The following is an 11560-nucleotide window of genomic DNA, read 5'->3' as shown; positions in this document are numbered from 1 at the left end:
TACGTCATTCCGGCTCTTGTTCTTGAATGAAGTTAGGAGAAAATGAATTAACATTCGCGTTGTAGTCGTACGCCTTCAGTTCAATGTTCTGTAACGGAAAACGTTTTGTTGAGACAGTTTGTATTGTGGTAATGGATAAGTTTAATGGAAATACTTAATCACCAAAGTTAAAAATATGTGAAAATTACTATCAGCTAATAGACTAGGCTACATTAAGTCAAAAAATAGCATACTATTAATAGCATAAAAATAGAACATCATATTTTATCAATGTCAATTTAAAAATATTAAGGTAGTGTTGTTTTGGCCATATATTGCCTCAACTGAATTCTTGGGAGTTAATTTGTCATATTACTTGGCCTACAATATACTGGCAGAAGAAGCAAGTTTAAACAAGAAATAAAATAAATTCTATACCTATGTCCTATAAAGCATGCTTCCCCAGCAACTGGTTTAGTTGGTGTTTCCTCAATTGTAACTATTTTTTTAGCCAGCTCCTTCATAACCTCTTATGCTGCTTGTCTCTTTCAGTCTATGAATGAAGTATTACATTGTCAAGAGATGTACACTTGGTACCATAATAGAAAAAAAATAGTAGTTGTCACCAACATCTTTGTAGGACTGTTTACCAGTTTAATGTAAATTTGGCATATATCGGTTTTATATTGTGCTATGCCATTGGTTCTTGATGTTGGTTTGATCAGACCACTGCAGTTTGATTCAGCCACTAAGGGTGTGATAAATGTTGTCTAAATTACAAATATTTTGCTGACAATAGTCAAAATGGAATGGTCATTTGCTCCTTGTCGCTGTGTAACTATTTATTCAACAGTGCTGAAGATTTCAACAAACTGGTATAACTAATTTTCAGCAATTACAAGTACTGCACTAATATCAACTGGTAATTTACCTTTGGTTCACATTAAGTCAGGCCCTTTTTCATTTAATTGCTCACATTTCTTGATTTTTTGTAAGTTACAGCATCTTTTAACAAAGGCTAAGTTTCTTTCTTAGCAATCATTATTGCATTCTATGAGAGTATGCAATCTATGATAAAAGTACCTATGTAAGCAGTTGTTGTGTTGTAATAAGATTCCCTGATTATCAGTTTAAAATATCAGTTGTAAAACACCAAACTTACCACCCTAATATTTTATGAAAGATCGGATAAGTTAACCAGTTTCAAGTTCCCTTTTGTGTGTTACCATGGTCTTGTTGTGTATACGCAATTGTGAGTTTGCTCTCTGTCCGATACTATTTTATCGTTTTTATCACCTGGATTTACTTTGACGCTGTGGCAAGTAAGATTTAGAACTCACTGTTGAGCTTTGTTGTGGGTTTTTAATTTCATCCTTGTTAGACAGAAACTCATGATGCCAATAAAGGGAAATCTACATTTCTGTTTTAATAATATGTGAAGATTATAAATACTTCTTTAAATTTGCTGAAGCCAGTTTCAAGTTTTTTTTGTAATAAATGGTCGTTTTATTCACAATGTACTTGCTGAATGATATTTGTTGATATGCACATGACTAATGTTGTGGCAAATATTGCTGAAAAGCTTGTTGTGTGGATGTAAAATTATCAAAGAAAAATATTGAAAAGTGGAACAGAATTAAAGACAAGAACCTTATTACATGTAGTGATATTTAAATGGGCAATTGAGATCACAAACTTCCATACTGTTGGTAGCATTGCCACAATTTGTTGTTTTAGTTATGTAAAGGTTTTTTTAATAGTTGGTCAAAATATTTGCAAATGTTTTCTTGATCATTTGTGAGTATTTGGTAAATATTAATCTCAACTTCGAAGTGTATGAAAAAAAACTGTTTGATGTGATGTGTTGACTCACTTATTGTTGGATGGCTGAAAGTTTAGCCCAACAATGGATTGAATGAACTTTGTTTTTCCTTCTGATCAATAGCTAACAGTGCCGTTGTGGTTAGTAAATCAAAGCCACTTAACAAGGATGCGCTGTTAATGCATTATTCTGATCAATTGGCGAGGTTTGTAAAGTTTCAATCATTGTTAATTACCTCTTTCCTATGTCCTGTTCATTTGTTCTGTATCAATTAACTGAAAGTGTTGTGCGATTTTTATGTCCAAAAAGGGTCACAGCGACGTCAATGACCCAAATAACACATTCGTGTTGCCCATTGCAGCGGTTGTACGTAGTGTTGGCTACTGGTTTGAGTAAGTGCTTAGCGGACTGACGAAAAGTGACGGCGCAATAAAACATCGCGTTAACTCCCCAGACATCGTTAATCCAGTTGTTGGGGATAACCAGCCGCCGTTCGATATATGCTGTAGATGAGTGTGATATCCAACATGTTGCGTTGTTTAATTGTCAGAGATGAAGGATAAATGTAGTAAGCCATCACCTCTCTTTGATAACCTGAAATTAGCCTTATTTGGTGTTCGTTAGCGACGGTAACGTTAAGGTTTACTTAATTGTATCTCGGTCGTACCTTCTCAATGATAATTATTGCTGGCCGTCGGCTATGGTTAACAAGGTGTGTTGCTCACAGGAAACAGCAAGCTAGGTTGAAGAAAACTTCTGCCGATTTTGTTACGAATTTAGTTTAAAGTGTGTCAACGTACCCGATTTTAGATCAGATGCTAGGCAAAATGGGCTCACAGCAATCCTCAGTAAATTGTGGCAACTTAAATTATCGTCTCAATAATTGTTTCGGAATGGGAAATGCTTCCCCTGGAAGCGATGGAAGCAAACGCTCTTCGGTTATACTACTGGCAAATGCCGATACTTCGCCAGACAAAGACGTCACTAATATGCAACCGACGCAAGTTTGTCAAGGCAAGCGGCAAAGCCACAGACTGTCGTGTGCAGACGCTTGTTGTACCAAAAATACGGCCGAAGTTCGATCTTTGAACAACTTCTGCGACGTTTCACAAAATGTGGTAAGTTTTGATTGAAAGATATGGTATTTTTTTGTGCTTGGAATTCCATACTACTCTTAATTCTTAAACCTTGCAGTGGTGTTTTCTTCAAAGCCTAGAAATGTTGTGCTTTTCAAAACTTACATAAATATGTGAAAATGAATGAAATAGCTTATTTAAATATTTATTCTAAATTAGGATAATGAAGAAAACAACAGACTTGTGTCTCCTGGTAAAACTGCAATGAACGGAATTTGTAAAGGACAAACTTTTACCTCATGTACATGCACAAAAAATAAACTGAACTGTCCCTGTTTGAAGTATCAAGAGCAGTATAATCCAGTTGCTTCAAGTCCCATAGAGTGTTTACCTACATCTGAATCAACCAAACATGCAAACAACAATGTACCTCACATGAATCCAGACCTAAAACAGCTTGAAGCAACAACGAAACTGGTGAATGTAAAATCTGGCGATGCAGATAATACTATTTCCACCAACCAAGATAATCTTCTTTCATCCAAAAGTAGTACTTTATGTTCTGAAGGTAAGTGATGTTTTAACAGCATGTACTTGTACTTGGGGTTGTGGACTAAAAAAAAATCTGTACAGATTCTTCAGAAACTCAGGATACGCCCTATTTTCGAAAACTAGTAGAAACTGAAGAATCAAACCTTAAAAGTTTAATAAGAACCTGGAGCAAATTACTTTCAAGTGAAAACCACTGTCCTTCAGAAGGTTTGGCAAATAGCTCTTTTTATCTGTATGTGCCTATTTGATGTATTGTACTTGTACTATAGTAATACCTGGATTAACCATCATAAAGAAATCGCTTTAAACTTATAAACAGATTAGTAAGTAAGCCTTTTGTTTGCCTAATGTCATGCAGTTTGTGATGAAATTCGGTCTGTTGTCGGCCAAACAAGCCTAATTATTGATGAAAGATTTTCCCAATTTTGCAAGCTTATTGATCAAGCTGATAATAAATCAGTTTCTACCAGACCAGTGCTTGTTTCTGATCTGCAAGGATTTTGGGACATGATATACTTTCAGGTAAAATATTAACTGGGAATAAAAACCTTTCTCCAGTTTTTAACTATCCTTTGTCTATCAAAACATTTTGGAAAAAAATTTAATTCTTAACTGAACTACCATCAGGCCACTTTGGAACAGTTGATTTTATATATTTTTGAGATATTTTTAACTCTGAATGTATGGAGCTAATACAAAGTTTTTCAGTTGTTTTGTTTGTTATGATGAACAGTTTTGCTTACTAAAAAAAATAATTTGTGCTTAGGTGGAAGATGTTGTTCAAAAGTTCAAAGTTTTGCAAAAATTGAAGGAAAACAATTGGATTGCAAATAATCCGGACACCTTGGTGTCTGGAGCTTGCAGATCAAACTGTAAAGATATAAATAAAAATGTAAGTGCAACAGTGTTGTTTTCTTGTCTTTTTGAGAAAATATTTCACTCTGGGCTGAGATGTTTTTTAACATAATGTTTGTTCACAGACAAAAAATCGACAGAGAAAGATTAGGCCACAAACAAAGTCAAAGGAAGAGGACAAAAAACGCCGTGAAGCTGCTCGCAAAAGACTGGCTGAAGTGCGGAAAACAATGGCAAGACGATCCCAAGTAAACTCCCCAGCCGATCAACCAGCTATCACCACCAGTAATGAAATGTCCACACTACAACAGCTGGCACAGGAACAAAGTGCCAACACTACTGATTTGTCTATTTCTGAACCCTTGGCGCATTCTTCAACGTTTGATGCAGTTTCATGTTCGATGGCTGCAGTGCCTAACAGCCAAGAAGTGACCGTTGCCAGCGTCGCCTCTACGTCTAGCAGTTTAGTTCACTAAACGGTATTGTTTATTTTCACACCTACTGCGTTTCCAACAACCTCCATATATTCTTCTTTTGTTGTCATTTTACTGTGCGAAGTGTGCGCTCGATGCAGTACTTCACACTCGTGTTAAGTTAATGCGACTCTTTTTTTATACACCTATATTTCTTCTCCGTTTTTCGTAAATTCGTCTTGTCATATGCTGAATCTCGCTTTCTTTTTCACTGAGCTATCCCCTTTCTGTATTTTAAACTTCTATTCCCCTTATGTGGATTTTTTGTGGATATGTGCTAAAGCTTTGGTCAAACCTTTAAAAACTAGTTTAAAAACATCCAATAGTTGTCAAAAATTGCATAAATTCTCGCCTTCTTTAAAACTTCAACTTTAAATTTGTGACTCAAATGTGGAAACTATTTTTGCATGGTTTCATTTTGCTTATTTGGTTGGTTGCATGTACAAATGATTTATCGTGCGGTACGCGATATTCACCACAAGCGCTGATCAAAACCCTCTATGATAATACAGCGCAGGTCGTTGATGATATTTAAAATGTGGTGTTATGTGGCTACAAATCAACCGCGCTTCCTTTTATAATAGGCCTTACATTTCGACTACAAAATTATTTTTCTCATATATATGTGTACTGTATTTGATTAGTTATTTTGTTCCTGTTTAGCTGTTTTGTCTATATTTCCTACAGGGACTATTTCCTGAGAAGAAACTTCAAGTACCTTTGAGTATTCACAATACGTAGTGGCGCAATTGTACTCGATTCAGTGTTAATACCTGCAAATTGACCCCAACATTTGTGGATTTTTGAAATTTGATTGCGTTTTGATTACCTACCTGACGTATGCGCTTTGAGGTTGAACAAACTTTGGATAAGATGCGTAAAACTTTTTAGTTTTTTCTGCGTATAACTAAAACACGTTTAGGTAACCGAAGTTAATCCTGGTTCAACTTTCTGCGACCATATGTCATGTAACGTTTACTTTTGCATTGATTCGTATAAATCGTTCAAAGTGTCCGAGAAAAAAAACGTAATAGTTAATGATGGTGTGTATTTCTCTGTGTTTTTAATTGCAGCTCACTCCACATGTTAGGAAAATCGAAACACGAAATAATATTGTTTGTTGTGCGTGCAGGGTCACGTACCACATGCTGGATAAAATTTATTGCACACTGGATAAAAAAAATCGTTGTTTACAGGTTTCGATATATCAAATTAACACAACAATGTAGTGCGATTGTTTTGTCACAATTAGAGGAAAGTAGCAAAATTCCTGTCGTTGTAAAGTTTCCATTCCATCATCAAAGGTGCTCTTATTAATAATGAAATATCAGCCACAGTTTCAATACAGTGTTTATGTTATATTTTTCGGCCCGCGCATCTACTGTGCACACTCGTAACAATTTGCGTAATATAAAACATAACATAAAATTACTTTTAAATAGGTTGAATATTTGTTTGTTTGTTGAAGTTTGAAGCATAATGTTGAGCGCAAAATTTTATGTATCTTGCAACGACGCCAAACCTCAAGACAACTAAATTGCAAAATGATAGATGCTTGACAGAAAAATAAAAAAATATAGATCAGATGTCCCCCGAGCCGTATACAGTTTCATTGTTTACTGTGCTGAATATATATGTATCTATCACTGTGTTAAACCTGCCTACAGTGGAAAAAAAGGTGAGGGACTCCTTCTCGATGATGCAGATCAGATAAAATGTATGTTCGATATAAGCGCGTGATACATGGGATTAAGTAAGGTCATGTTGCCTACTATTACAGGCGCGATAAGCAGAAAGTCGAGAGCCTTATCGATATATGTGTTTGTGGTTTATCAGGTAATGCAAATCTTGTAGCAGAGTCAAGTTTAGAATATATATTTAAGTTGGCAGATGCTTTTCAAGCAGTCAAACAAAATCATCTGTAAAAATTATTTTATTCCATAAGATTCGCCTAAACGTTATTACCTAATTTCAAAACTTGGAATAAATGAATCAAATCATTTTATTTAGCGGCAATAACCATGATAACAAAACAATGCAATATATACAGAGGGTAAAATGACATGTTGCGCACCGCTAAACCTTAAGGGTTATCGAATCAGGCGCAATGTTAAGGTGAGAATTACCATCTGCCGCACAAGAATAGCCAGTGAAGTAAATTTCTTTTGGCAAAGCAGACCTAGTTAAGTTTTTTCTAATGTACTTAAAAATTCGGTTGATCCAGTTTTTTTGTAAAAAATTAAGCAATCTTCCAAGGAAATAACACTCCTGTTTCATCTCTGAGGTCAATAAATTTGTGTGCTTTTGTACAAAAAATACGTCTTAGGGACGCCCTGGCATAAAATGATGAAAACCACACTACATAACTACAGACGAAAGGAGCTTAGAAAAATCCACAGGTAGAAAACCCTACATAGGGGTAAATATTTGCGTTGGAGACAAATACTTGCACTTACACAAATAACAAAATTGTGTCCTATAAGTACAGAAAATTTGTTTGTGGCGGAAACCAAACGGAAATTTCGTTGCAGAGTTGATCAAAATTATGTTGTTTGGTGACAATGATAGAAGATGGCAAAAATCAGTAATTCTTACATTAAGGTGGGCACATGGATTATGTACAAAAATCGTATAATCTTCTTTTACTCCTTAGCTTCCGTGATTTCATCACTTGGAATATCACAATAACGTGTTTTCAAACAAAACTTTCGATGTATTCGTTTGTGTGTACACTACACCTGATCTGTTGATTACAGTTGCATATTCGTCATTATTACAGACCCTATATTTTATTATTTTAATACCTTGAAAGTTCAATAGCATTAGCGTTGTCTGAACGCTCTGTTGTGTTCCGTGCACGATCCATATTTTCTGTATCTGGAGCATTTTTTGGGGCACGGTTGTTCTAAAACAGTTGCATTGTATGGTGATAACGCAATTGTAACAAGTTAAAATTGCACTGAAGGTTTACCTTGCAATGAATACAAGCAATTTCTTTTCCAAATTTTCCGCTGAAGTAAAAATAAATCCAAGGATTGGTGCACGAATTCAAACATGCAACAAGATGAATCACCGAGCTTACAATGTCTGTAGGGTTTCAAAAATGGTGAAATTGCGTGTATTATTATCACTACTATGCATGAATACATGAAGATAGAATGTAAAACTTACTATTACGATCGATTGCTCCCCAAACACCCAACATCTGCACCAGAAAAAACGGCAACCAACATACAATGTATGTAATTACGATGACAAGCGTCATTTTAACAGTTTTTATTTTTGCGCGGGATATCATAGCAGTGCTGCTGGCACGAGGCGCGAAGCTGTCTGAAACAAATGTGAGAAATGCATTTATAATAAATCCTTTAGGACGAAGATAGTTGACAGTTTAAGTGAGCTCGATACTAAATTATGTATGTGCGTTTTTCAAAACCAAGACCTAAAACGTCAATCTTTGTGGACTCACAAAGTATTTCAATTGGGACATAAAGAATTATAAACATGAAATAATAAGCTAAATACAGGTACATGATTTCCTGAATATATTTGCTTTATTTATTGTTTTTCTCTTCCGAAACAAGCTGTTTTGACTTGGTTTACATTCATACCTTTTGCTATTTTAGTTGTTTTCATCTGGCGTGCCGCTTCGTTTTTGTCTCGAAAATTTTTCATAATAGCTTTTGCAATTTGGCCATAAAAGAAAATCAGAAGACATGTCGGAATGACCTGAATATTCAAGCGGAATAAACCTAATAACGGCATTTCACAAATCTAAATTGGTATCAAATATTTTAAGCGACGCGCTAAACTGGTTTAAACGCGTTTTCGTTGCATCGTGTCATTTTGTTATTAAATATTTGTCAAATCCCGTGTTGTTAGTTTTGCTAGATATTGGTTAAAAATCAAAGAAGCGGAATCTACGTTAAAAGAAATCGATTTCCAGCTAAATGACAGCCCGTGCTGTCTGAAAATAGGCGACGCCGATTTTTAAGTTGCATTGTTTTATCTTACTGCATAATTTATTAGTTTGACTGGGAATGAAGAATTTTACACGTGGACAATATAAACACTTCTTACCAGCACGGAAATAAAGTACCATGTCACATATCCGCGAACAAATTGCAAGGTAACGGTTTTAATCATTATGCACTTCGTTTGTTGACTGGGACGCTCGTTTAAAACTATCTGAAAGTCAAAGTTTGGTAACATAATCAAGCTCTTTTTATGCGTAAAAGTTTAATTGACCTGAGGAATGGACAAAACCATCGCCACAATCCAAGCAACAGCAATTCTCACATGAACCATCTTCTTGGTACACTTGAAAGACCGCATGGGATATTGGATTGCCATGTAACGGTCGAAAGCAACGCACAAAAGTACGCAAGTGCTTGCGTACATCGATACAATTTGTAAGTATTTCATAATCCTGTAGAACATTTTGCAAAACATATTTACTCAAACACACAATCAAAAAATACTTTTTTATGCTTTTATATCGTCTTTTTTAAGAAAAAGTTTTACTTGCAAGTGAAGTCGTTGCCTTGAAACCCACTACCCATTCTTAACAGCCATTCTGGAAGGACTTGAAAAATAGCTGTTGCAAGATCGGCAATTGCAAGATGCATAATGAACATGTTCATCCGAGTTCGTTTCTCACGACGTCGGAAAACCCAAACCAAAACACATAGGTTTCCGACCTGAAATGAAAGTGGATTACACTTTAATATGTTCTCTAGATATATATCGTATCGGTTTAGTTTAATATTATTAATGTGATGCTTGTGACATCAGCAAGATAATTCATTAATAATAATTATTAACATGCAGCGTTTACCAAACATATGCAATTCCAAAAATTTTCACCAGACATGTTTTGACTTAGCCCGATCAACTAGGAAAAATACAATTGTCACAACTGAAACAAACTGCTTTAGATATAAGCTGCGTTAGCTATAAACGTGCTACAAAAAAAGTGTTTAGATGAAAAACCAAAAAGTCTGAAAATTTACAGAAATCCACTTACCAGTGCTGCAATGAAAAGACTTCCCAAAACAATTAACTCAGTCCTTTGAATGGTTTTCTGGTGGGTTGTTAGATGTCTTCTTATTGCTGCTGACATAAGGGAGTCAACAGCAGTTGTGTAGTGTGCAACGATACTATTTGAGCCAGTCGTTACAGACATATTGTCATTAAAATCAAAATTGGGCGACGTTTGTTAGAACGTTTCACTTCTACAAAAATATTGGTGACACGTTATAGTTGGACATGTAAAATACAATAGGAAGTTACATATTTCCAACTGCAAAATTTTTAAAAAATAATCAGCTCATCGTATGCACACCTCACTTCTATATTATTTACAAGCGTCAGACAGTCAGAGCAACGTTGCTTTGTCATAAAGTCAACGCTTCTCAGGTCTTTGCACTCCCCACTGAATTTGAGCACTTCTCTTCGACAGCAAATCAATGGATGAAGTTGTTCTAGAAGCTACATGTCGCACGCCAATTGCAAACACGAACAGAAAAAAAACATCTGAGCCAACAGGCCTCGATCAATTCTTAGGAGTGAAAAAGGCACAAGGCCGACAATGGAATTTTATGACAGCTAATTAGCAACCAATCAAATTTCTCAGGAAGCAGCTACATCTGTTCAGATGAAATACCTGGTTACGAAATCGGTTGCCTTGACAACACAGGATTCTGTTCGCCCCGATCAATACATGCTAAATACAAATTGCTGCAGCTCCTTCAAAAACACGTTCTAATGCCATTTCAAAGTATTTCTGTTCTTGTTTCCTCAGCCCTACAGTTTGCTAGCCGACGTACTTAAAAGTCACCAAATCAAAGATAACCCCAAGAAACAGTGTGAAATTTAAATAAATCAGCTACAATAAAGTCTGCCGCAAACAGAGCCTTCTTCAAACCAGCGAGAGCTTGACTCCCATTTGTACTGTAAGCATCGTGTTGTTATAGCAGACCTTGAAACTTTCTATTTCGTATGGCAACATAGTTTCCTTGCAATAAACGCGTAATTATTTACAAAATAAAACAAATATGTATCTGTCGTACTGTCGCTTTTGTTTAAAATCATTAGCCGTTTGTCTCACAAGGTCGTTATATATATATATACATATTTCGCCTACTTACGTATTAGGCATCATCAGTATCACTGAAAACATATTGCATTAAACTCGGCGTTGTTTTGGGCAAGTCTTTGTCGGCCATGAGCTAATTGAGTAAGTCTCGTACTTAGTACGAACTCCCATTGGGATAATGACAAATGTGGTTGCTGTGTAGCACATCATCAATCACCTCCCTTAACAGATGTGAAAGCCAAGAATAAAATTTCATATTTTTTTTAAATGTTTTTTTGAATATATATATTTCGCCAATGCGGCATCCACAGGATTGTGGTCTGGAGGTTAAGTGTGTACATGTTAGTCTTGATGTGTGCTATTGATGCTAATCACTACGATTACTCTTGTTGTTTTTAGAATACTGAGGATGCCGCATAGGCGAAATATATATATTCAACAAAACATTTTGGTTGGATGATTAAGTAGCCATCTAGGCCAGTCCTAGTTATCACATTGCTAACTATATTGGATTCAGAAAGAATTGAATTTCCAACAAACATGTCCTAAACGCCTGCGACGCATGTGTCAGGGATAATCCCCATCGACGATTGCTGAGTCTTCGTAAGTCTTGTTGCAACATCGAAAATCACTCATGCATATAATACTGCGTCACATCGTACGTAGTTGAAATTCAACACAATGCCAATTTGGCTTGTGTGACGTC

At 35.7% G+C, this 11560-nt stretch overlaps 2 protein-coding genes across 3 annotated transcripts; one reads left to right on the top strand and one right to left on the bottom strand.

Moving 5' to 3' along the window:
• Window positions 1-108: 108 nt before the first annotated feature.
• On the top strand, window positions 109-5984 carry LOC145913332 (uncharacterized). 2 transcript variants are annotated; one of them, XM_083000951.1, is made up of 6 exons: window positions 109-2919; window positions 3097-3445; window positions 3511-3636; window positions 3788-3951; window positions 4196-4321; window positions 4425-5984. In XM_083000951.1, the coding sequence occupies exons 1-6, from the start codon at window positions 2617-2619 to the stop codon at window positions 4758-4760; spliced, it is 1404 nt and encodes a 467-aa protein (XP_082857077.1). In that variant the 5' UTR covers window positions 109-2616; the 3' UTR covers window positions 4761-5984. The 2 variants fall into 2 exon arrangements, with proteins under 2 accessions (XP_082857077.1, XP_082857076.1); XM_083000950.1 differs by having other exon boundaries at window positions 4410-5982.
• A 1067-nt stretch (window positions 5985-7051) lies between these two features.
• On the bottom strand, window positions 7052-9942 carry LOC145914487 (arg8-vasotocin receptor-like). Its single transcript, XM_083002312.1, has 9 exons — window positions 9784-9942; window positions 9282-9457; window positions 9006-9186; window positions 8838-8945; window positions 8369-8486; window positions 7929-8087; window positions 7729-7844; window positions 7562-7662; window positions 7052-7500 (listed from the first exon to the last, which is right to left on the bottom strand). Exons 1-9 carry the CDS (start codon window positions 9940-9942, stop codon window positions 7437-7439), a joined length of 1182 nt encoding a protein of 393 aa, XP_082858438.1. The 3' UTR covers window positions 7052-7436.
• Window positions 9943-11560: the final 1618 nt, after the last annotated feature.

This window comes from Ascidia mentula, chromosome 9 (genome assembly GCF_947561715.1).
Source record: "Ascidia mentula chromosome 9, kaAscMent1.1, whole genome shotgun sequence".
Taxonomy (NCBI): domain Eukaryota; kingdom Metazoa; phylum Chordata; class Ascidiacea; order Phlebobranchia; family Ascidiidae; genus Ascidia; species Ascidia mentula.
This window is presented reverse-complemented; position numbering and strand designations above follow the sequence as displayed.